The sequence below is a fragment of the Macrobrachium nipponense genome, chromosome 45, assembly GCF_015104395.2.
Source record: "Macrobrachium nipponense isolate FS-2020 chromosome 45, ASM1510439v2, whole genome shotgun sequence".
Classification (NCBI taxonomy): Eukaryota; Metazoa; Arthropoda; class Malacostraca; order Decapoda; family Palaemonidae; genus Macrobrachium; species Macrobrachium nipponense.
Window position 1 is genome coordinate 6,507,949 of NC_061105.1, and position 26,489 is coordinate 6,534,437.

The 26,489-nt window shown below is 48.9% G+C and overlaps 1 protein-coding gene across 5 annotated transcripts in view; it reads right to left on the reverse strand.

Annotated features, from left to right (window-relative positions):
• Window positions 1-26,489, reverse strand: part of LOC135214321 (uncharacterized) — a 49,334-nt gene that overhangs the window by 21,583 nt on the left and 1,262 nt on the right. For all 5 annotated transcript variants that reach the window (XM_064248510.1, XM_064248508.1, XM_064248507.1 and 2 more), the window contains exon 2: window positions 17,185-17,263. In XM_064248510.1, the coding sequence (XP_064104580.1) occupies window positions 17,185-17,239 (55 nt within the window). In that variant the 5' untranslated portion in view covers window positions 17,240-17,263. The remainder of the gene's footprint in view (window positions 1-17,184; window positions 17,264-26,489) is intronic.

Sequence of the window (26,489 nt, forward strand, 5' to 3'; positions counted from 1 at the left end):
ACTGAGGTGTCTCCATCTTGAACCTCTGCTTCTCTATAAAGAGGTTTAGACGACTTAGATCCAAGACGGGCCGCCACCCTCCCGATTGTTTTTCGGTACAAGAAAACAATCTGTTGTAAATCCTGGCGTTGCCAGGTCTAAAAACCTGTTCCACTGCTCGTTTCTCGAGCATCTGCTCGAGCAGGTCGAAAAGTATCTTTCGCTTTGTTAGCGGATACGATGGGGACAAGTCCCTGGGAGTGAATTCAACGGGGGCGGCTTTATGAAAGGGATCTTGTAACCCTTCTCTATGACGTCGAGAGACCAGGTGTCTGCCTCTCTTACTCTCCAGGCTTCCGCAAACAACTGCAGCCTGGCTCCTACCGGTGACTGAAGGCACGATCTCTCACTTCTTACCCCTAGACTTGGAAGGGGCTCTACCTCTAGGAAGGCTTCTTCCTCGAGGAGACGATCTAGCGGAAGTCCCTCCACGAAAGGGCTTCTGCTTTCTAAACTGTTGCGTTCCTGACGACGTTGAAGGGCCAGCCGGACGTCTCGAAGACTGAGCCAACAGGTCTTGTGTGGCTTTCTCCTGCAGACTAACTGCCAGATCCTTCACCATAGCTTGGGGGAAGAGATGACTCGAGAAGGGAGCATACAAAAGTTCTGTCCTCTGTGCGGGAGAGACAGACTTAGCCGCGAAGTTGCAATAAAGCGACCTTTTCTTAAGAACCCCTGCTGAAAAATGAGAGGCTAACTCCTCTGAGCCATCCCTGACGGCCTTGTCCATGCATGACAATACACTGGACAGCTCCCCCAAGCTGGTCGAGTCTGGCTTACGAGATTGGTTGTCTAAGGCTCCATGACACCAGTCTAAAAAGTTGAATACTTCTAAGGACCTAAATAGTCCCTTCAAAAGATGGTCCAGTTCGGGAAGTCGTCCAAGAAACTTTAGCCGAACTAAAAGGGCCCTCCTTGTTGGAGGCATCCACCGCTGGCGAAATCACCTTGAGCAGACGTAGGAACCTTCAATCCTAATTCCTCGCCTGTTCTCATACCACATCCCTGCCTTACCGCTAAGTCTAGACGGAGGCAGGGCGAAAGTAGTTCTTCCTTTTGCTTTCCTAGACTCCATCCAGGCGTTAACCTTCCGGAAAGCTCTTCTCGTAGATAACGACGTCTTCATCTTCACGAAACCTGGAGACTTGCTTGTCTTCGACGACGAAAAATGTTATTGTTATAATACAATTAAGTTTGTTCATACTTACCTGGCAGATATATATATAGCTGTATTTTCTGAAGTCCGACAGAATTTTAAAATTCGCGGCACACGCCAGTGGGTGCCGGACCAGGTGGTAGGGTTAGTACCCATTCCCGCCGTGGGAGGCGGATATCAGGAACTATTCCCATTTTCTATTCATATTTTATCAGTGCCACTGTCTCCTGAGGGGAGGTGGGTGGGCACTTTAATTATATATATCTGCCAGGTAAGTATGAACAAACTTAATTGTATTATAACAATAACATTTTGTTCATGAAACTTACCTGACAGATATATATATAGCTGAATCCCACCTTCGGATGGTGGGAAGAGACAGAATAGGATTTTTTGGGAAACTAAATTAAGTAGATGATATACATCTTGGTTCCTCACCTGTTAGCATAGCCGACTTCGTGATTACTGTCACCAAAGTCTACTTCTGCGTTACTAGAGTTGCCAGCAAGGTAGAGACCTGTAATGCTGGTGCGCTCTAGATGATCTGTCAACGGGGGCGTGACCACAATGTGACTAGACCATATGACCATACTTCTGAGGGCACCGAAGCTAAAACCACCACCTGACCTAACCTATCAAAGTTAGTTCCATAACTTCTAGGCTAAAGAAAAGGAACGCGCCTCAAGCGACCAACCCTTCAAAGTTAAAAGCACACCTATCCCTTTTCTATAGGATAGGATTCGTGTTGCTTCCTGCCCCCAATAATATATTCTACGGAAATGTATGGTCCTAGCGACTTCAAACAGAGCTCCAAATGTCGTCTTCACATCCCGTCGGTGAGTGTGAAGCGAACACAGAGTTTGCTTCGCTAAATAGCCGTGGCACTCAGGAATGTTCTCGTGAGTTGTCATGCTCTGTTGAAACATGGCTTTCCGAGGCCGCGCCCTCACCTCTTGAGCATTCATTATAGAAAAATCAATCATCAAATCTTTTATGCAAACATAATGAATTGAGTACCCTCATTAAAAGAACTCCTTGGCTATAATGCCAGGGTTTTCTTGGACATGAACCAGTCTGGTCTTTTACGGAACACCGCAGATTGTCGGGAGTGTGAAGCGAACACAGAGTTGCTTCGCTAAAGCGTGGCACTCAGGATGTTACTGAGTGTCATGTTCTGTGAAATGCTTCCGAGGCCGCCGCCCTCACTTCTTGAGCATTCATATTAAGAAAAAATCTCAAATCTTTATGCCAACATAATGAATGAGACCTCTTAAAAGAACTCCTTGGCTATAATGCCAGGGTGTTCTTGGACATGAACCAGTCTGTCTTTTTACGGAGCACCGCAGATTGTCCGTTGACCTTGACTTTCTCATAGTTTTATCAAGATAAAACTTGAGAGACCCTACAGGGCACAGGACTCTAATGCCCTTGCCCAATAATTTGTGCCATACCCTTGGTCTCCAAGCCTTCGGGTCAAGGGTTAGACAGGTTTTCGTTCTTATCAAGAACGGAAGGCTTAGAGGACAGACCGCATTATGTCCTTTAAAGCCAAAACCTCTGAAGATGGCTAAAACCTCACTAACCCCTCTTTGCCGTGGCTAGAGCGGTTAGAATATTAGCCTTTCTGGTCACGTGTATTAAGTTCGCAGAAAGGATAGGTTCGAAATGCTTTTGGCATCAGAAACTCAGACTACGTCTAAGTTCCATGCCGGAACCTTTGATCCAGAGAATTTCAAGATCTCCACAGACCTCAAAGATCGTGAAGCTGTGTTGTTTGGCAGAACCGAATCTCTGAGCCTAGAGGCCGTCAACAACATATTTGCATATTCTACAATAGTTAGGACTTCTAGCTTATCTCATACTTCAGACGGAAAGATAGAACCATAAGGAAATTCACAGAGGTCGAGTTGGAGGAATAGTCATTTCCCTTCACTTACTCCAGAAACGGCCTCCTCCGATTGAACACTGAAAATAGGCAGCACTGCTTTGCCTTGGCCAAGAGACTGCCATCTCTTGAAGATCTTATCGCTATGTACCGTTGAAGACGAAGGTAGATATTGAATGCAACCTACGTCTTCACAGACGAATCGAGAGAAGGATTCTCAGATTCTGAACCTGTGCTTACAAATGACTGAAAACGCTAACCGCTATTTCATTGCTGTCCGGTGAGAAGTCGTAGTTGCAATGAAAGCGGGGCGTTCTTCAGTAATGAAAACACAGGGGAAGCCGCCTGAAGGACTGCTTCTCATGGCTGAACATTTGGAAGTAGAGCTGTCAGGTCGGAGAGTAGGCGATGTCTTTATTGACATTATCTGTTAATTCGGGATGAACAATGAACAATTGTACACCTACGAATATGAGATATTTTAAAGACAAACTCAGATGTCTGCAAAATCATTCGCATTATCAGTGCGATGCAGCGGGAGAGGAACTTGTACAGACTTGCTGTTACCGTGCGGTAAACAGTAAAATGAAATAAGTCTAAGAGATATCTCTGTTGAAAATTCTCGCAATATCGAAGGCGATGGAATCTATCGTCACAGCAGTAGATGGTCCTTCATAATTGCGAGAATCCCCTTTAATCAGAGACCTAAGTCCAAGATTGTTGGGCAGAGATACGGTTCGGTAGTCAATCAAAGCAGGGGAGAGAGAGAGAGACATAAACAACCGTGCATCTCGGAGGCCCAGCTGATACTGAGCGGCTATCAGGCACAGGCAGTTCAATACGCAGTAGCAGAGCCTGAGCTCCCGCTGACTCGTCATCCTGAGTTGCCAGGTATTCCATATTCCACAAAGGAATGCGTTCGGCTAGAACCACCGAGCATAAAAGATATGCTCGAGCAATTATATTTAGGCGAAACGAATTTCGGTAAATATAAAAGTTGAAATGGTGTTGTCGTGACAAAACCATAAGTATATAAAATTGAAACAAACTCCTGGGAGGTTGCAGGCAACCCCGAGTTGCAGTTCAATTAGAATACTTCTCGTCTAAGTCGCAATCCGTAGAAAAACTAGGATATGCGCCTACCCCTCGGACAATTCAACTGCTTAGTAGAATCATGTCGCGAGGTTAATATAAGTAGTATATTTATAGGATTCTGACAACGGAATCTCCATCTAAATTCTTTCCTTCAAGAAAACAAAATAAGGATTGGAGATCGACCACCTCGATCTCTATCAAAGAGAGTGAAGGAGAAGTCTTCCTCGAAGGAAAGCTTCAATGGTGAACAGAATACTAACTGCCTGAGTTGCCAGCTACTCCCTTTACGAAGGAATAGGTATGATATTATCGAGCAAAAGGAAACTCTCAAGCAGGCGTATTTAAACGAAACAGAATTCGCTAAATACAGAAGCTGAGTTGGTGTTGTCGTAACAATACCTGAAGAGTTGTTCTTACTCCGAAAACTCTTGGAAGGTTGAAGGGAGTGTCAAATAAATACATTAGAACAACAGTTCTTTCGGCTTCTATCCGCAGAGGTAAATACGATATGCGTAAATGACTTGACCCATGCGTTAGCAAAATGACGCAAAGATAAACTACATAAGTATTGTAGTAATTTGAACATCAAATTCTCTACTACATCTTTCCTCGACGAGGAAGAGAGAAAGAAAGGGAAACCGACTGTCCACGTTCTAATGAATGAGACTTTTTAAAAGAACTCCTTGACTCTTTGCCAAGAAAAGGGAGTAATATTCGAATAGAGATCATCAAGAGAACCGAGGATCGAAAAGGACCGCTCAATGATCTTATGATATGGACATAAGACTTCCTGGATCTAGTCTACAAGTCTTTTTCTTAACTCCCCGGATGAGCCTCTGAAAATGAATGAGAAGCTCTTCCAAGAAATTTGTTAATGAGTTTTATCCGCTAAACGATAAAAACGGTAAAATTCTATGACAATGAGAACTACCCCATTTATGAGGGTCCCCCACTTAAATGACAATGGGGAAAACGTCCTGACTTGACAAAACTATTAGCACTTTGCTAATAGGGGAAAACCCTTTAACATGACCGAAAGTCACCCAGGAATCCGAGTATATAATCTTCCCGATTCTCAAAGAAATCGATGAAGAGGAAAGAGGGATCGAAGAAAAAATTTGGGTATGTCTTCCCCGCTAACTCCGAATCCTTTTTACTTTTTTTTTAAAAATTTTCTGTAAAGAAATGTCCTCAACAGCAAATAAGACGCCTTCAACAAGTCTTTTCTCTCGCAAAGCGTCCTGCCGAGCTTCCACCGAAGCGTCCTGGCGAATGTCCACAAAAGCGTCCTGCTGAGCGTCCTCAAAAGCGTCCTGCTGAGCGTCCTCAAAAGCGTCCTGCCGAGCGTCCTCAAAAGCGTCCTGCTTAGCGTCCTGCTGAGCGTCCTCAAAAAACGTCCTGCTTAGCTACGAGCGTGTCTGAGCAGAGAACACCAAGTCTTCTGAACGACGTTCCAGAGAGGAACTCGTTGAGCGCCTTGATGCATGCAAGGCCCGCCAAGAGGCGTCCTGGCGAGCGACCTTGCCAACATCTCAATGTTATGACGAACCAAGCGTTTTGCGTATGACGTTGAAATATTTTTGGTTTAAGGGACGTCCTCATGCGAGTCTCCATGGAGAGCCGCACGCTGCTCCTGAAGAGTGAACACTAAAGGAAGACGTATGGCTTTCGTCTTCCGCAAGGTGCTTGCCGAGCGTCCTGGAGAATGTCGCTACTTACAGGACGTCGAGCACCTCCAAAAGCTTCCTCACGTCTAAATTGCCCTTCTTTATGCAGAACCAGAGACATAAGTTGTTTGACTGTGCAAAGCAGCTTGCCGGCCGTCAAACTTATCAGCTTGCTTTTTCGAAGTCAAGCGAACGTTACATAACGTATACGGAGCGCCATGAGGGTAGAGGAGACGAATACTGAGTTGCTCCTCCAAAAGGTGAATCAAGAATGTCCTTGATTACCAAATTCTTTTGGAATGCTAGCGAGGTTGAAACAGCTCTAACTTCATGAGCGTTCACTCGCAGGAGGCTCATCACTCTTCTGGCAAGATGAATGAGCCTCCTTAATAATGTATAAATGATGTATACATGAGCGTTCACTCACAGGAGGCTCAAATCACTCTTCTGGCAAGATGAATGAGCCTCCTTAATAATGTATAAATGATGTATACATGAGCGGGCCTCCTCCTTAAATGTCCCTTAGGAAAAGAGCCAGTGCATTCTTCTAAAAGGGGAAAATGTGGTCTCTTTACTCTTTCATCCTCTCGTGACGAGAGAGAGGACGTGAAGCGTCCTCTTCTCTAAAGCTTCTTTAGGGGGCACGAGTCCTTCCGAGAACTCCAACCCCCGTGTGGGGAGGACGCCTCGGAGGACGAGAAGCAATCCTTCAAGATTCGTGCACGTGCTCGATCTTCGGCAGCCTGGGAAGCGACATCAGGACCTGCCGAAAGGAAGCCAGATCAGCATGAAAAACCCGTAACCCTCCTTCGGCTTTTGACATGCCCTCTCCCTGGTTTCCTGGGAGTCCGACAGAGGTCTAGGCCTAGAGGCGTTATGGGGCCGATCTGACGTTCCCTCCTAACGAGAGAGAGGACGTGAAGCCTCCTCTCTCTAAAGCTTCTTAGAGGGCGCGAGTCCTTCCGAGAGCTCAACCCTTGCGCGGGGAGGACGCCTCGGAGGACGAGAAGCAATCCTTCAAGATTCGTGCCACGTGCACGATCTTTAGCAGCCTGGGAAGCGTCAACAGGTTCTGCCGAAGGGACGCCAGATCGGTGGGGAGCCCCCGTAACCCTCTTTGCGGCTTTCCGAACATGCCCTCTCCCTGAGTCCTGGAGTCCGACAGAGGTCCAGGCCTAGAGCATTATGGGGCCCGATCGGACGCCCCCTTCCACAACACAAGGGGCACTACACTTCACAAACACTGATTGGAGAGCGAGCACTTTAGTCTAAGATTACTTGATGTAATCCTCTAGCAGACACTTCTTCTAGGCCCGTAAGCCATACCACAGGGTTAGGCAAAATAAAAACTACAGGAGGTTAGAAGGTTCATTATTTCTAACTTCTGTTTACTGTGGAGGAAAAGTCCTGATTCTAACACGCTCTAAAATGCGTACATGAAACCTGCTTCTTCCGTAATCAGTCACACATTACACTAATTACATTGAACTTATGCAAAGAAAACATGTAAACGTCATATCTACTAAGTGAGTGTCTACCGAAAGTTCCGGTAGCCTCACCTTACCATGCAGACAACAAAGTCTGAAAACTAGGCTAACTAGCTTCAGACATCAAATGCAATGAAAAAAAAAATTTACGATAGCGTATGCCTAGCCACAAATCCAAGATAATCGAAAGAATAATTAGGATACTTAAGCGGCTAATGAAGTTTTCAAAATCCTAGGCGGAGGTCTGTAAACAGTTGTTTACCGACCGGCGACAGAAAAAATATGAATAGAAAATGGGAATAGTTCCTGATATCCGCCTCCCACGGCGGGAATGGGTTATACTACCACCATGGCCGCGCCCGGCCACTGCGTGGTGCCCGCGAATTTTTTAAACAATTCTGTCGGACTTCAGAAAAATACAGCTATATATATATCTGTCAGGTAAGTTTCATGAACAAACTGAGGAGTAGTCGTGCCAAAACTTGATAATCTGACGAGGCAGACGTAGCAGGTTGTTCATCATCAACATCCTCCGAAGAACCGCTAAGTTCTCCTTCTTCCCTACCCGAGTGCAAGTCCGAAGGAAGAGGCAGAAGTCCTTTAGCTCCAAGTCTCCTATCTGAACGATGAAGAGAAGACGAGGGTAACGGATCCTTAACAGTAACAGGATCAGGAATCACCTTTAGAGGCGAACGTGCCAAAGTCTCGGGAACCACATCCGAGTGACAGCGAACTTCCAAATTCGCGTCCACAGAGGTCTTGACTAGGAACGTCTACCGAGCCGTTCCCATCTTAGCGGTCCAAACGTTTAGCGTTCTCTCGATCGGTCCAAAATCAGCGTCCCAAAACGACGCGGGTCCAGCGAAGCGTCCAACGGAGCGTCCATCAAAGAGAGACTTCTACCGTCCCGCGAAGCGTCCTTACGAACGTCCAGCGAAGAAACTTGATCCACTGCCCGACTAACGTAACGTTGAGCGTCAACACTGTCATGTCGAAGAGGGGCAGAACGCAAAGAAGTCCGTTCGACAGTTACCAAATCGTCGTCAGCAGAAGCGTCGAAGTCGGAACGCCGAGCGTCCTCTTCTACGGGAAGAGAGAGGAGCATGCAGAGAACTCTCTCTAACCTGGCGTCTAACGTCACCTCTAGACGAACCCTGGGGAGCAAAACGACGTCTAGAGGGCGAAAAATGATATTGTTAAGATACAATAAAGTTTTATACATACTTACCTGGCAGATATATACTTAGCTATAGACTCCGTCGTCCCGACAGAATTCAAAACTCGCGGCACACGCTACCGGTAGGTCAGGTGATCTACCATTCCCGCCGCTGGGTGGCAGAATCCCAACCATTCCCGTTTTCTGAGCCAGATTTTCTCTTACACCTGTCTCCTGAGGGGAGGCTGGGTGGGCCCTTAATCGTATATATCTGCCAGGTAAGTATGTATAAAACTTTATTGTATCTTAACAATATCATTTTTATACATGCGACTTACCAGGCAGATATATACTTAGCTGATTGACACCCTTGGTGGAGGGCAAGAGACAGCTATATATATAAACAAAATTCTAATAACGGGAAACAACAATTGTTGTAGGATATCAATCCTTGGTTCTTACCTGTTTGGGCTGAAGACTTCATGATTACTGTCATTTAGTCTGCCTGCCTCAAGAGCTTCAGCGAGGTAAACTACCTATGACCGAACAGCCCTTCTGGATCATGTCAATGGGGGCTAGCCCGCTTACGCGACAGAACCTGCATGGATCGTACCAATGGGGCTTACCCGCTTACATGGCAGAGCCTGACCTGTATCTTATCAATGGGGGCTAGCCCTCTTACATGACAGAGCTTTAGGCTTTACATAATGCACAACGAGGAGACCAAAAGTTAATCCCGACCACCTGACCGTCTTCTAACCATGTTAAATCTAAGAACTGAAAAGGGTTCTTCCTATACCTCTTTCAGTCAACCATAAAAACCAAACACCATAATGTTAAAATTACTTAACCTAACTAATTAGGATTAACCTCAGCTCCTCCTCCCAGCACTAAATCCGCGGACACATATGCTCCCAGTGAAAAGCACTTCTCATAAGTAACTCTCACATCCTTTAGATAGTGAGAGGCGAACACTGAGTTACACTTCCAATACGTGGATTCCAATTAGATTCTGAAGGGACCACGTTTATGAAAAGCCATTGAGGTTGCTATGGCCCTCACTTCGTGTGCTTTTACCCTGAGGAGTTTAAATTGTTCTTCACCACATTTAAGATGAGCTTCCTTAATATGTCTTTAATGAAAAACGTAAGGGCGTTTTTTGATATTGGTCTTGTAGGATCCTTGACCGAACACCAAAGACTTTCCTGCGTACCTCCCAAAAGAGACTTTCTTTGATAGATAAAATTTTATCGCTCTTACTGGACAAAGGGTCTTTTCCTTTTCTTCCCCCGTAAGAGAAGAGTGCCTTCACTTCGAAGCTTTCTAGGCCACCGGTTTTGATGGGTTTTCGTTCTTGGCTAAGAAGAGAGGCTTAAAAGAGCAAATTGCAGCCTCCTTCTTAAACCCCACTCTGCCCTCTAACGCTTGAAGTTCACTCACCCTTTTTGCCGTGGCTAAGGCGAACAGGAATAGAGACTTCCTTGTCAAATCTCTAAAAGAAGAATTATTGGAAGGTACGAATCTTTCAGACATCAGATAATGCAGCACTATATCCAAGTTCCAACTGGGATTTTTATTATTCTGACTTTTTGAGGTCTCGAAAGACATAATTAAGGTCATGTAGATCCTTATTGTCTGACACTCCAGACCCCTATGCCTAAACACCGAGGCCAGCATACTTCTATACCCCTTGATCGTAGATACAGCTAGGTCACACTTTGCTTCTAAGGTAAAGAAGAAAATTTGCAATGTCGGTTATAGAGAGGTACTGGAAGAGGATAGCTCAATGCGTCCTGCACCATCTTCTAAACACTTCCCACTTCGACTGGTACACTCGTAATGTGGATGGTCTCCTGGCTCTTGCGATTGCTTTTGAAACTTCGCGAGAAAACCCCCTCGCTCTAACGAGTCCTTCGATAGTCTGAAGGCAGTCAGACTTAGAGCGGGGAGGTTTTTGTGATACCTGTCGAAGTGGGGTTGTTTGAGAAGATCGCTCCTTAGAGGGAGCGATCTGGGAAGATCCACTATCCACTCCAGCAACTCTGTCACCCAATCTAGGGCTGGCCTAAAGGGAGCGATCAAAGTTAATCTGTTCCCTCTGAGGAGGCAAACTTTCTTATTACTTCCCTACCAGTTTGAAGGGGGGAAAAGCGTACCCGTCTATTCCCTTCCAGTCCATGAGGAGCCCGTCTATCGCTATTGCTCTTGGTCCGCGATGGGGGAGCAATAATCTCCAACCCTCTTGTTCCAGTTGGTTGCGAACAAGTCTACGTTCGGCCTTCCCCATAACCCCCATAACTGATCGCACACTTGAGGGTGGAGAGTCCATTCGGTGGGGAGTACTTGGTCTCGTTCTGCTTAGCAGATCCGCTCGAACATTCTCTCTCCCTGAATAAATTCTCGTTAGAAGAGAGATCTGCTTCTCTTGCGCCCAAAGCAACAACTCCCTCGCTGTCTCTAAAGGAAGAATGAATGAGTTCCCCCTTGCTTCCTGATATATGCTAGGGCTGTCGTTGTTGTCTGAATTGACCTGAATGATCGATCCTAATATCTGTTCTTGAAAGTGCAAGAGAGCTAGTGAATGGCTTTCAGTTCCTTTTTGTTTATGTGCCAGGACACCTGAGCTCCTTTCCCAGGTTTCCCGACACTTCTTGCGAATCCAACGTTGCTCCCCACCCTACGTCCGATGCGTCTGCAAACAACGCTCGGAGAGGGCTCTCTTTATGTGCAATGATATTCCTTGACCGAGTTTCTTCGGGTCTAACCACCACCGAAGATCTTGTTTGACCTTGTCCGTTATCCTGAATGACTCTTCGAGGTCCTGGGAACTTTGATCCCAGTTCTCCTTCAGATAATACTGAAGGGGTCTTAGGTGCAGTCTCCCTAGGGAACGAACTGCTCCAACGAGGAAATGGTTCCCAGCAAACTCATCCACTCCCTCGCGGAACAATGTTCGTTTCCCTAGAAATCCCGGACACCTTTGTAAGGCAGCGTTCTATTCTCTCTGTTGACGGAGACGCTAGAAAACCCGAGAATCCATCCGAATCCCCAGATAAACTATGTTCTGCTGGGGATCCAGCTGGGACTTCTCGAGGTTGACTAGGAGTCCCAATGACTGCGTCATCTTTAATTGTTATCGAAAGGTCCTCCAGACACTGTTGCTTGTCGGACTTGCTCGTATTTAGCCAGGTCGTCCAAATACGTCGAGATTCTGATCCCCTCTAAATGTAACCAATGAGCCACATTCCTTAGGATACCCGTGAAGACTTGCGGGGCCGTCGAAAGTCCGAAGCAAAGCGCTCGAAATTGAAACACTCTTCCCTGTGACATGAACCTTAGGTATTTCCTTGATGCCGGATGAATTGGCACATGGAAAATAATGCATCTTGAAGGTCCAGGGATACCATCCAGTCCCCTGGACGAAGAGCAGAAAGTACAGAGGAAGAGGTCTCCATCGAGAACTTCTTCTTGATCACAAAGACGTTCAACGCACTTACGTCCAGACCGGCCTCCACCCGCCGAGGCTTTTGGTACCAGGAATAGACGGTTGTAGAAACCTGGTGAATGGAGATCTTGAACCGGTTCTATTGCCCTTTTTCTGCAACATAAGTTCTACTGCTTGCAGGAGAGCTTGAACTCTTGACAGGATCGTTGTATCTCGCTGTTAACTCCCTTGGAGTTCTTGTTAAGGGAGGATATTCCCTGAAGGGGATGAGGTATCCTCTCTCGAGGATCGAGAGGGTCAGCATGTCCGCCCCACCCCTCTCTTCGCCCAGACTCTGGCAAATTTCGACAGTCTGGAGCGCCTACCGCTATCTGGAGGACTTCTTCTTCATTTTGCCTTCCCTGCAGGTCTCCTGGAAGGTCTTCCTCTGGTATCCGGTCTTCTACCTCTAAAAAGGGGTTCTTGAGGAGGAAGAGGCTCCTCGAAAGGGCTGCTGAAGAGGTGTTTTATCCTTCTTTTGAAAAGGAACCGCAGGCTTGAACCTCTTTTGCTGACTGTGTCAGTAATCCTGTGTGGCTTTCCAGCTAATGATTTTGCTACATCCCTCACCGTGTCTTGTGGGAAAAAGGTGGTTTCGAAAAGCGCGAATATAGCAAGGCCGACCTTTGTAGAGGAGATACTGACTTGGACAAGAAAGACCCATACACTGCTCTCTTTTCAAAACTCCCGATCCAAAAAGAGCAGCCACTTCCACCGAACCGTCCATCACCGCTCTGTCCAGACACGATAACACACTCGATAATTCTTCCATCGTGACAAATTCGGGATCTGTGCTCTCTTCGCAAGGGCTCCCAAAGCCCAGTCCATAAAATTAAAATACTCGAGCGTCCTAAATAGTCCCTTTAGTAGTTTTTGGTCCCGTTCACATTCACCCCCAAGTCAGCTTTTTGCTGATGATGTAAAGCGCGCCTCCTTGAAGAATCCACTAAGAAGCGTAATCTGCGTCTGCCGATGAAGGCAGTCCTAAGCCCATAGGTTCCTGGGTATCGTACCATCTTCCAGGTTTACCCGTCAACTTTGAAGGAGGGCATGAAAAAAAACAGTCTTGCCCGCCTCTCTTTTATTGTTAAGCCATTCTCCAAATCCTTTGAACGCTTTTTTCATACTAAGGGCATGGACGCATTTTTACAAATGAGGATGCCTTTGGAGACTTCGTGCTGGATAGCAAAGATCCTGGAGAGGGCGGATCCGCTGGTTGAAGCTTATCTCCGAATTCCTGCAACAACAACAAGGACAATCTCTTATAATCAGAGACTACTACATCCACAGTAATTCTTCATCCGAGACTTCTTCTAAGTCTCCGGCTGCGGGGATCCTTTCGGGGAAAGAGCGGTCTTAGTTGTCGAGGGACTTCTGTCAACCTTTGAATTAGAACTGAACCGTCGTCCGAGTGACAAATCCTTGCTACTAACAAGGCGCAATCGAGTTCTTAAACGCACGAGATCTTCTCTCAGGCACCTGTTCCTACCAGGTGAAGGGCTTCTACTCTCCGAAGAACTCATAAAGTGCGAAGGGGTCTTACTCTGACCTAAGCTCGTACAAGGCGCCTGGCGCCTACTCGACTCCTGACGCCTGCCCGACTCCTGGCGTCTGCTAGACTCCTGGCGCCTACCCGACTCCTGACGCCTGCTCGACTCCTGAAGCCTGCTTGATTCCTGGCGCCTGCTTGACTCCTGGCGCTTGTCGTGACTCCTTGTAGGCTCTTGACGCCTCTCACAAGACTCCTGGCGTCTGTAAGGCTCTATACGCCTGTAATATTCTTGGCGCCTACTAGCTCTGTCAACTCTATGTTTCTCACAAGCTCTGCTTCTTAGGCTCTTGACGCCTATCCTGATCCTCAGAAGAGGAGTCCGACTCCTGACTTCTCCTAAGAGACGTAGCTGACCGCTTGCTCTGCGAGCGGCTACCGCCGGGAACTTTCTTCCTATAGATAGGAGAGGATCGTTTTAAAGGGAGAACGAGGAGAGTCTCTCGGAGACGAGCCGCCCTGCTAGTGGGAGAAAACTTCTCTCCTACCAGGAGAAGACAATTTTGATCTCTTCACTGGAAGGGAGGAGTCTTTCCTTCGAGACGAATCCTTATGTAGAGCGCCTACCAAGGAGGATATTTGCTCCTGTAGATTAAGCAGGAAAAGCTTTGTCGGATCTTGAGGCGCTGGAGACGGTCTTCTCGCCTCTTACTAGTCGAAGGAAAATCCTCTGGAAATCGCTCTGGGCTTGAATATCAAAAGCGTTCTCCTTTCGGCGCTACCCACGATCTCTTCAGAGGACGAGACTTCGAAGCAGAGCTACCATCCACGCCTGGACGAGGAGGAGGGTCCGACGCAGAAAAACACTCTTCCAGGATGCCTTTTCTACGGCTATCCAAGGCAGCCTGGGTCGTTACTTCAGGGTCTGCCGAAGGGACGCCTGATCGTTGGGGATGCTCCACATCCTCCCTGCGGCTTTTGACATTCCTCCTACCCCTGGTCCTGGGAGTTGAAGCGGTCTAGGCCTAGGGAGCAATGCGGAGCCGATCAGACGCCCCCTCCACTGCACTGGGGTCACTGTATTCACTGACACTCTTACCTTGTGTTTCCATGGCTTTAAGCTGCTCCTGAAGCTCCCTGATCGAGGATCTCATTTTTCCCCATTTCTGAAAATGAACCCTTAGATTCAACACAGGGAGAAGGGGCTGAGGTTATGGGAGAAACATCATCTGGTTTGTTAATTTCTGATTCAGGCTCAAAAGAACAAGATCTACTCAAGCTTCTAGCTGACGCTTTTCTAGCTCTATCCTTCTCTCTTTTCTTAATATAAGAAGCTAAATCCTTCCATCCTTGCTCCGAAAGCCCTTCACATTCAGTACAAGTTCTATCAACCGCACATTCAGAACCTCTACATTTACTACAAAGCGTATGAGGATCTACCTCTGCTTTAAACAACCTAGTTCTGCATTCTTCCCTTGCACAAACCCTAAACTTAGGAGTTACTTTAACTTCAGCCATTTTAATAGAAAAAACCAAATCCAAATCCTAATCCAGTCCAAAATAAGCGTATGCCAATCCCGAGAATAAACAAGAGTACTTCACCAAATGTCCAACCAATTCTCGGCAAAACTGAGCAAGAATTCCAATCAGGAGAGACCAAACAACAGTTGTTGCCGGCTTCAGCGACAGAGAAAATCTGGCTCAGAAAACGGGAATGGTTGGGATTCCGCCACCCAGCGGCGGGAATGGTAGATCACCTGACCTACCGGTAGCGTGTGCCGCGAGTTTTGAATTCTGTCGGGACGACGGAGTCTATAGCTAAGTATATATCTGCCTGGTAAGTCGCATGTATAAAAATCAGAAGACGGGGACGAAAAAGGAGCCATTGGAGAAGACTGCTTAGTTCTCTTGATAGGCAGTCTATCGTCTTTCCTTCGACGAGGAACCGTCTCCTTCTGCTTCAGTAAAGCGTCCAGTTGCCGCTGCATCGCAATGATGATCTCCGTCTGAGATGTCTCCTTATGCGGAGACGAGCTGCGCTTGCGAGAAGGAGAGGGGCGAGGGGACGCCTTCTTCCTTCTCCCAGGAACAGCCTTGGCTCTAGAGCGACTGGGGCGCTCGAGGGCGTCATCGTCGGATGACGTCCTAGACTTCTTCTGGGGCGGAAAAGCTACGCTTTCCGGAGAAGAATGCCACTCAGACAAAGCATGACGTGAAGCGTCCAGCTCTTGAAGAGTCCTCTTCAAAGGTCGCGAATCCGAACGAGATTCCCACCCCTTGCGCGGGGAGGACGCGTCGGAAGACGAGAAACAATCCTTCAGGATACGTGCTCGAGCACGCTCCTTAGCAGCCTGGGAAGCGTCCACAGGAACTGCTGAAGGGACGCCAGATCGGTGGGGGTTCCCCGTAACCCTCCTTCGGCCTTCGACATGCCCTCTCCCTGAGTCCTGGGAGTCCGGCAGAGGTCCCAGCCTAGAGGCGCTATAGGCCGATCTGACGCCCCCTCCCACTTCACTAGGGGCACTATCACTGCACTTATTTTGCCTGTTTTCAGGCAAGCACTTTAGATTCAAGCGTTTCTTCAATGAATCTAGAATAAGCGAAAGGGCATTACCCTCCGCCCCCCCAGACACCACTTGGGGCCCGAAGGCAACACTACAGGGTTAGGAGACACAAAATCTTAAGGAGGTTAGAATGGGGATACATTAAATACCCCTGTCTGCTACCGACTTACTCCTGGAGGAGACCTCCTAATCCTATCACGTTCTAACTTCTTAACGTTGGATTCATACGTCTTCCATTGCAAATCATCTAAGCTTTCACACTCCTTACAGCGCAAATCAAATCTACACTCTTGCCCCCTACACCCTTTACACAAAGTGTGAGGATCAACCAAGGCTTTAGGAAGCCTAACCTTGCATTCCACTTTCGAACACACCCTGGCGCTAGCCGGACTACATCCAGACATATTTAAGGGAAAAATCTAAGCCAAAATAAAAAAAACAGTCCAAATCACGTATGCCAAGCTATCGATCCAATCAAAAAAAACCAAAAAGTCAAGAGGATACTCAAGCAATATGAAAAGTTTTCCAAAATCCTGAGGCGGAGGTGTGTAAACAGATGTTTACGACACCGGCGACAGAAGAAATCTGATAGAAAATGGGAATGGTTCCTGATACCCGCCTCCCAGCGGCGGGAATGGGTACTAACCACCCTAACTCCCACTACGTGTGTCGAAAGTTTTAGAAATTCTGTCGGACTTCAGAGAATACAGCTATATATATATCTGACAGGTAAGTTTCATGAACAAAAAAAAAAATTTGTTATTCCTATTTACAATTAGCATACAAAGAAAAGAAATGGAATCTAAAACATTATGTATTACATGACTGAATATAATACTAACAAATAAGAATTTTACATTAAATTTTGACAGTGAACATCAATGTAACTCAAGCAAAGGAAACTCTTAACACAAAGCTATGAAAGGTCACAGACATGAGGCTACAGCACAGACCAACGCCCGCAAACATCGGTCATTTGGTCAAACCCAGTAATAGGCAACTAAACTCAGCCAAGACAGAACATTCACCACACACAGTGGTATAAACACCAAAATTCATTAGGCTAAACATGAAAAAAAAGGTGAGTTGTGTGACCCTTGTAAACACAAAGCTCAATATGCTGTGGACAATCTGTTAGAAGAAAACCTTGCACATCACAAACCTTCATCATTATCAGCATTAAACACAGACTGGGCAGCTTTGGTAAGGAGGTCCATTTTGTTTCTGCTTTAACATCACTTCTGGAATAGCAACAGTAACACCGTAGTTAAAACGCATCGGGAACCTCCCCTTTATGGGGGTATTTTGGGGATTTACAAGCTATCAAAGTTGGCTTATTATGCACATGACACAATAACATATTTTCTTGTTAAAAAGAAATATGACGCCTCATATCACAACAAGGAACGAGAAAGAACATTCACAATATATACCACATCTTACAGTAATTCCACGTAAATTTTAATCTAAATTCAACAGTACTTCACAAGATTAAATAAGTGTTATCAACAAAATTATTATTATTAACATTTTAAGCAGACCACTGAGCTGAAAATATCAACAAAATGCATCACAGCTAAAAACACTAAGAAGTTGGGGTATCTGAGTAATATGACAATTTGTCTAAAATTGCATTTTTCCTAACTATACAAACCTGAGGTCCTTTTACAATAGGAAGGTACTAGCGGCAGCTGGATAGGTCGTAAGCTTTCGAACAAGGGGTTCGGTAGTTAACTGCTTGTCCGACAGGCGCGCGCGCGCGACTGGGAGGTAAACAAATCACTTTTGCTTTTGGCCCAAGCAAAAACTGCAGAGTGAGGGGTGGCATGAGGTGGGGCTATGTGTAAAAGGACCTCAGGTTTGTATAGTTAGGAAAAATGCAATTTTAGACAAATTGTCATTTGTTCCGACACGGCATACAAACCTTCGGTCCTTTTACAATAGGAAGACTCACTTCTTGGTGGGAGGAATCTGAGTCTTTTGTGAACAGACTGGTGTTCGCCCAACCTTGGAAGCCTCCCTGGTCGTAAGAGCGAGGGAGGGATCCAAGCCTCTGTCCGATTGATCGGGTGTGCACCGCAGGATCAATGGTCAGACCTCTGGGACCGAGTACTAAGAGAGAGGCATGCGTATCTCCTTCGTACCAGCAATGTAAGAACTTGTTCCTGTACAGGAGCAAATATAAAGTCATGGGTTTGACTCTTGTAGGCATCCACTTCCCCCCCTTGTAGAAGGAAGTGGTGGATATTCTGCTCCTATCCCTAGTGAAAGGGATAGGATGGGGCTCTGTCATATAGCTCACCTGCATCTCGTCCTCATCCAGCGTAGTGACGACCATGGCCCTCTGCCCACAGGTAGAGGGGAAGGAAAAGATGGAAGAGAGAGCCAGTCACTCACTCACTCACACATCCATCCACACAGTCACACCAGGACTCGATGCTGTTCAGCCTGCGAGGGTCTGGTTAGCTACACAACTTGTTGAGCAGCCACCACGGGTCCCAACCCAAGGAAAATGTATCCAAGGACCTGTGGGCAATATCCCGAAGGTAGAAGGACGTAAAGGAATTAGTCTGGTTAGACCAGACCCCTGCCTTCAGGACCTGCGCCACGGAGAAGTTCTTACGGAACGCCAACGACGGGCCAATACTTCTGACTTCGTGAGCTCTCGGACGGGACGTACGGATGTCGTCACTACCATCAGCCTCATACGCCCTCCTGATGACCTCACGCAGCCAGAAAGAAAGAGTGTTCTTCGGATATTCTTCTTGGTGACCCCGGTGCTAACGAAGAGGCGTCGACAATCAGGCCTGAGGTGCCGAGTTCTCTTCAGATAGCGCCGTAGCGCCCTCACAGGACAAAGCAGCATCTCATCCGCATCATTATCGGTGAAGTCCATTAGGGAGGGGGGAATCGTGAATGACTCGAACCTGTCGTCAGGGACCGACGGTTTCTGAGTCTTCGCAACGAAGTTCGGGATGAAATCGAGCGTCACGGATCCCCATCCCCTGGAGTGTCGTACATCATAGGAAAGACCATGAAGTTCCCCTACTCTCTTCGCCGATGCCAGGGCCAGCAAGAAGAGGGTCTTGAGGGTCAGATCCCTGTCTGACGACTCCCGGGAGTGGCTCGAACGGCGTTCGAGTCAAACTCCTAAGGACGAGAGTCACATCCCACGCAGGGGGCCTGAGTTCCCTGGGTGGGCAAGACCTTTCGAAGCTCCTCATAAGCAAGGAGATCTCGAACGAGTTCGAGATGTCCAACCCCCTCAGTTTCAGGACGAGCGCCAAGGCGGCTCTGTATCCTTTGACTGTGGGGACTGAGAGGAGCTTCTCTCGGCGAAGAAAAACGAGGAAATCCGCTACCTGCTGAAGAGTGGCTCTGAGAGGAGATAGACCCCGTCTACGACACCAACCACAGAAGACGGCCCACTTCCCCTGGTACCACAGCTGCAGAGGACTGACGGACGTTTCCAGCCATCTCTGTTGCTGCGCTACGAGAAAAGCCTCTCGTTCGCAAGAGATGGTGGATAACAGCCAGCCGTGAAGACGTAGGGACTGGACTGCTCGGTGTACCGCTCGACGTGTGGCTGGGCGAGAAGGTGTGCCAAGGGGGAATCTCTCTGGTTCTCCTGCGAGAAGAGCCAGCAGGTCCGGATACCAAATGGCCTGTGGCCATTTGGGAGCCACCAGGATCATCCTGAGATTCGGGGTGACCAGTGCCACGACTGATCACCCTTGCGAATCAGGTCTGGAACGGGGGAAAGGCATAGGCGAAGAGGTTGTCCCACGGGTGTTGAAGAGCGTCCTCTGCAGCTGCCATGGGTCCGGCACGGCGAGAAGAACACCTGGAGCTTCCTGTTGTGCCGGGTGGCGAAACAGATCCACGACTGGTCGCCCCCCACAGGTCGAAGAGCCTTTCCGCCACGTCCTGGTGTAGAGACCATTCGGTCCCTATCACCTGATCCCGACGGCTGAGCGTGTCTGCTACTACATTCCTCTTCCCTGGAATGTAGCGTGCCGACAGCTCTATTGAGTGTGCCTGAGCCCACTCGTGCACCTGCCGAGTCAACTGGTAAACGGGAGGGAGAGACACTAGGCCCCCCTGTTTGTTGACGTAAGCCACCACCGTGGTGTTGTCGCACATCAACACCACTGAGTGTCCCATCAAGCGGTCCTGAAACTCTTGGAGAGCGAGAAACGCTGCCTTGAGTTCCAGTACATTGATGTGAAGGTGCTTGTCGTTCTCGTCCCACATCCTGAAGTCAGCAACTCCTCCAGGTGTGCGCGCCATCCCTCGGTCGATGCGTCTGAGAACAGCTGCATGTCCGGGGGGGGAGTGCGCAGAGGCACTCCTCTTAAGAGGTTCCTGTCGTCCAGCCACCAGGCTAGGTCCTGCCTCACCTCCTGTGTCAGTGACACTGGAAAGCTTGGGGATCCGTCGCTGCGACCAACTCTCCTTTAGTCTCCACTGAAGAGACCGCAGGTGGGTGAAGACGCCCGTGAGGGACTAAACTTCTCGAGCGACGACAGGTGTCGATCACGACTTGCCATCGCTGAGCTACCTGTTCCTAACTAGCCGAGAACAAGGCTGGGGGGTTGGCTGCCTCCCTGAATCTGCTGATCCGCGAGTCTGCGGGGAAGACTCGCCCTGCTACCGTGTCGATCAGCATCCCAGGTAACTTCTTCATCCTCCTGCTTGGGCTCGAGATCGGACTTCTCGAAGTTCACCACGATCCCCAGATCGCGACAGAACTCGAGCAGTCGATCCCTGTCCTGTAGCAACTGCGAGCGGGAGCTCGCCAGGACTAACCAGTCGTCGAGATACCTCATCAGACGTATCCCGTGCGAATGGGCCCAACGCAGACACCAGAGTGAACACTCGCGTGAACACCTGTGGGGCGGTTGAGAGACCGAAGCACAGTGCCTGAACTGGTACACCGTCCCGTCGAGGATGAAGCGGAGGTACTTTCTGGAGGACTGATGAATGGGTATTTGGAAATACGCATCCTTCAAGTCCACTGAAAGCATGAAATCGTTCTCCCTGATGGAGTCGAGCACTGAGCGTGCCGTCTCCATCGTGAAACCGGGTCTGGGCGAACAAAACCGGTTCAGGGGAGAGAGATCTATCACCGGGCGCCAGCCTCCCGTAGACTTTTCCACCAGGAAGAGTCGACTGTAAAAGCCCGGTGACTGATCCGTGACGATCTCTACAGCTCTCTTGCTCAGCATGGTCTTTATCTCCTGTCTCAGTGCTACGTCCTTCGATGACCCTGGAACGTACGACTGCTGTTGGACCGGGTTGGAGGTGAGGGGTGGCCGAGATTCGAAGGGTAATAGATATCCCTCCCGAAGGACATCTACAATCCAGGTCTCGGCGCCGTAGCGCTGCCAAGTTGCCCAATGGCTGGCCAGGCACCCCCCCACTTCCGGCAGCAGGTGAGGGGGAACGCCGTCCCTAGCGTTTCCCCCCTTTCTTCGACTTCTTCCCAGAGCCTCCACGGGATGAGGAGGGCTGGGAGGAGGGCTGGTTACGGCTTCCCCTTGCCAGAAGTTGAAGAAGACAGAGTCATTCCCCGGGGCTTCGACGCAGCAACCGTCTTAGCCGCCGAGGAAGCGCTAGCCGAGCTCTTAGACTTGGCCGCAGTTCGAGGCTGCCCAGAAGCCTTCGAGACTGCCTGGTGAACCAGACGGTCACTTGTTCGTCAGTGCGCCGTCTGTCCACCGCAGCGTCCACCATCTCTCCTGGGAAGAGAGAACGTGGAACTCCGTAGAGGTCCGTTTCGAAGTCCCAACGCCGCTTCACGCCCGGCCGCCCGCCCGGAAACCCGAGTAAGGACAGCGTCCCTTCGTCGGATGAACCAGGTTGGGGCCCACAGGTTCACCGTCTGGTGGGCAAGGAAGGAGATGGCTCTTCCCCCAGACTGGCAAATTCTCCTGAAAGCCGAGTCATCTTCGGGAGAAATTCCCCCGGAGTTGGCTGCGACCTTAGATACTGTGAGGGACCACAGATCTAGCCAGGATACGGCCTGGAAAGCTGCCATGGCGGTAGATTCCAGGCCGAGTGCCTCTTGCTGCGAGAACCACAGGTTCTCGGACAGGAGCTGCTGCAGAGACACACCCGGAGTCAGCCTGGCTAACTCCGGGTTCACCTGTTTTGGGCGGCATCGGGTCTTCAGATGGCACGTAAAAAACCGCCGCTGTCGTAGCAGAGGAGGTGGAAGCAGCTTGCTCGACCTGCCAGACTTGAGAGAACCGTCTTGTCCGGAGACAAGCGATTCAACCTGGTCCAGCACTGAGTCCGCAAGCTCCGACCGCGGCAAACCCACCGTCGGTCTGGGTTCCCTCTTCGGGCCCCAGAACGACTCGAGCCGGGACGTGGGCTCGGATGGTGGGAGCGGCGATCCTTCCCCGAGGTCGTTGTGCTGACGAATCAGCGCAATAACCTCGGCAAAGTTCCTCTGGATCTCAGGAGTGACTGCATCCTGTGGAGTTGGACCGTCCAGTCCCTCGAACAGGAGCACCTCCCGAGACCCTCCTCCCTCAAGGAGAGGAGCAGCGACAGCCCCTCTCGGTCTCCTCCAACCACCTGTGCGTACGACCTGGCTGGTCCGAGAACCGAGCCTGGTGCGTACGACGCGGTGGCGGGATCCTGAGGGGCGCACCCCTCACGATCACTCCTCAATACCTCGCCCCTCCCGGTGTAACCCGAGAGGTTGAAGGTATGGGAGAGGAAGACCTGACGCTCTCTCCTCGCTCGCTGGTAGAACCAGCGGGCTTGGAGGACTGCAGGCGATCGCCAACCCGCGGTGGCGATCGAGCTGCAGACCTAGTCGAGCCGTCTCGCTGTGGAGAACGGCTGGACCGAGAACAGCGGCCCCGGGGTCTCGTGTGTCAGAGGAGCTGGTGCTGGGTCGCCGTACCCGATCGCTCTCTGTGAGAGCGACGGTCAGGCGACCGGCGAGCTCCACTGTCACGGTGAGATCGGTGCGTATCCTCACGGTGCGTCAGTTCGCTGGTACCAGCCGTGGCTGGTGCCGGCGAACGGGGGGACCTCTTCCCAGCCTCAGCCCGTGGCCGGTCATGGACCGTCACGTCCGCCCGGGTAGCCAGCTGCTCGCCGCGAGAGCGAGAGCTGGCCTGGTGAGAGTCGCGTGAGCGGCTGTCACCAGTCTTCCGCTCCGTGCCGTGAACCTGACGCTGAGCGGACTCAGAGGTCTGGTTCCTGGCTGCACGGTCGCTGGTAGGCGACCGTTACTCGGTACCTCTCGCGAACGAGTGGCCGAGCCGGACCCTGCTGCTGTGGCCGAACCACTGACAGCAGGTGAGGAAGTGCCGGTGTTAGCCTGGCACCCCTCTGGTCCCCGTAGTCTTCTTCCTTGTGGGAGAAGAGACGGGTCCTGCTCCCGAAGGAACAGGGCGACCAGCGGAAGAACCCCCCGTCTCACCAGAGCGAGACGGGCCCTTAGAAGTTCCCGAAGGAGACTTCTTAGGGGGGGGGAGGCGACCTTCTTCCTTTCTTTCGGCGGGGGAGCCTTAGAAAAGAAGGTGGGGAAGAGGCGGCAGACGACGACGACGCGACGAAGAAGACGATGAAGACGACGACGACACCTTCCTCCTCTTCTTCTTCTTTCTTCGTCAACCTCCTCAGGACCGACGTCAGATCTGTCATCCAGGACGGAGCCGGGGCTGCTGTTGCCGAAGCAACAGGGCCCGGACGTACCTGTCCGAACAGACCAGCATCGGGAGCAGCGGCGCCAGGAACGGGAACAACATCAGCAGGTGCGAGCATCACAGGAACGGCAGACGAGACAGCAGGAGCAGGTACAGGTACAGCAGCGGTGGTCACGGCAGGTACGGCAGACTGTGTGGGAGGTACAGGTGGTCGAACCAGCGGCACAGACATCCTAGGTACCGGTGGGAGGTCCAGGGGCGAGCTCTTCGGGCACATGAAGTCCGGTCGCGGCAGCACGGCAAACCCAGGAGGCGGCATCACACTCCCCCGAGTTACGGCGACTGGCCCCTGCACCGATGTAGTGGGTGTTACAGAGACCGCGTGCTGGGTGTACACCAGGTGAGGAGGTGAAGCATAGCCAGGGGTTGTAAGGGTCGTGGTGGTGGTCGTGACCGTTGCATGGGTGACCGCCACGGAGCCAGCGAGATGATAGAGCAGCCCCTGGACACTCGGCACGCCCTGCAGCCCCAACGATGCCCACACCTGTCCGAGGTCATCCTTCGCGGCAACCGCACCTGGGGAGGCAAAAGTCGGGTGATTAGAAGGATCCTCTACCCGTTCGCGCGAAGACGAACGGATAGAGGACCCAGAGTACAACTCTACGTCAGGGTATCTAGCGCCCTCCTCCACACTCGACACGTCAGGAGAGGAGAAGGACCTAGACACCCCCCCCGAAGGGGAAGGCGCGATACGTGGAAGTTGAGCGGGCGGCAGGAAAGAAGACGAAGTGTCCGTCACCAAAGGAGTCGCGGGAGAGCTTTCCGACGACTCCTTTGCAGGCCTTCGCTTCTTCCTGCCCTCATACAAAGTCCACTGCGCCTCCGACCAATCAATACACACATCACAGGGCTCGGCTCGGGTGCATTCGCGCCCCCGACACCGAGCACATAAAATATGAGGGTCAATCTCCGGGAAGGATCTGAACTTCCCGCATTTACGCCCTTCGATACCCGGGCAAAGTCTCCGTGGGGTAGCGAGGCGAGGAGATTCCATCATACCAATAATTGAAGGCAGCAATTAATATGAAAAAAAGAGAATAATTGTACTTACAATAACTCTTTCACACACAATTACAACCAAATACTCAGAAAGCAAACGACGAGAAGCGGGCAGAGAGCGTCGAACAACACGTCCATCCACTGCGAGGCCGAAAGCAAAAGTGATTTGTTTACCTCCCAGTCGCGCGCGCGCGCCTGTCGGACAAGCAGTTAACTACCGAACCCCTTGTTCGAAAGCTTACGACCTATCCAGCTGCCGCTAGTACCTTCCTATTGTAAAAGGACCGAAGGTTTGTATGCCGTGTCGGAACAAACATCAATTTAGGTTTCTTATAAACTCTGTAATGATAATGATAAATGTTACATAATCAACTTTATTTCTGACATGAACTCACACAGACAATTAAGTCAACTAAAATCATAATAAAAACATTTTTATACAAAAAGGGTAGCACAACATAAGTGTCACTTTCATTTCATAATACAGTATTAAAATTTCTAATAATCAAGTATGGCGCTGTAATCAGAACAGTAACTGCTCAGCCACCAACAACCTAAATCACTAAATACCATCTCTCATCAAAATGGAAGATAGCCAGTCAATGATGTTTGAAATTCAGAGGAGTGGACAGCATATTGTAGAAGCTATCCTTGGTTATGAGTTTTACACAATGAACCTGCAATAAATTTGCCAATCAACAGTGCACACACTGCACACACTGTAATGTATTCATATTTTTAAATGACTTGGAATTAAGTTATCAGCTGCTTTTTTGAAGTCATCAATATGGGAGTGAAATTTTGATCAGCACTCTTAATACAGTAATATGTTTACTCATCAATAAGTGTTACTCCATATGTTCACTCAGTAATATGCTCACTGTAATTTGATCATCAATAGCAGTACCATTAGTTTCTTTCCTGGATAAAAGAAATCAGTTGGCTTATCCTATGAAGTAGGGTTAACCAAGGTCATTACAGTGCTACTACACAATATATCAAGCGATTGAATTGACATGTAATATAAAGTTTTTCATGAATGTCATGATTTAGAACGTATTTAAGAACCCAGCTATTATATTTTCCTTCTAAAGTTGTTTCCCCAATTCAAAAACTCTCTTCAATATCAGAAGGTTAAAATTGATACCTTCTGATTGGAAAAACAAGAAATTCTAAAAGTAACAAAGGTAAAAAAAGTTATATTATTAAAAACATACCTGAAAATTATGCTTACCTTACTAAAATCATAAACATTAAATTAACACATTAATACCAACAAAAATAGTTAGTGGATATGGCAAATGTTAATTTATCATGGCTATTCTTAAAAAAAAAAAAAAAACTTTCTTAGTCCTTAATGATGTTAGTCTAGGTAAAACATGAAGAGGGCTACATCGTACACTAGCTTAGCAATCTAAACCTCCCTAACCTATTCTATCCTAAGGACTGAGTCCTACATAAGCCATCCTACATCGCCTTGTCTCTAGGCTAGCCGTGGAACTCCTTGCAATGATCATAGCACCCTACAAATTTATCAAATTTAGACTACCTAGGTAACATTCCATATTACGTAGTTTTGTTTTGCCATTTTCTTCCACAGGGAATGTAAGGGAAAAGAGAATGGGTTATAGGTACATATACAGTATTGTTAAAAATTCAAAGATTAACATAGTCTATCGTTCTTTAGCCGGTGTTCCATTGTTTTTAGGATATTAGCCTAGTTCTATATGAGAAGCGT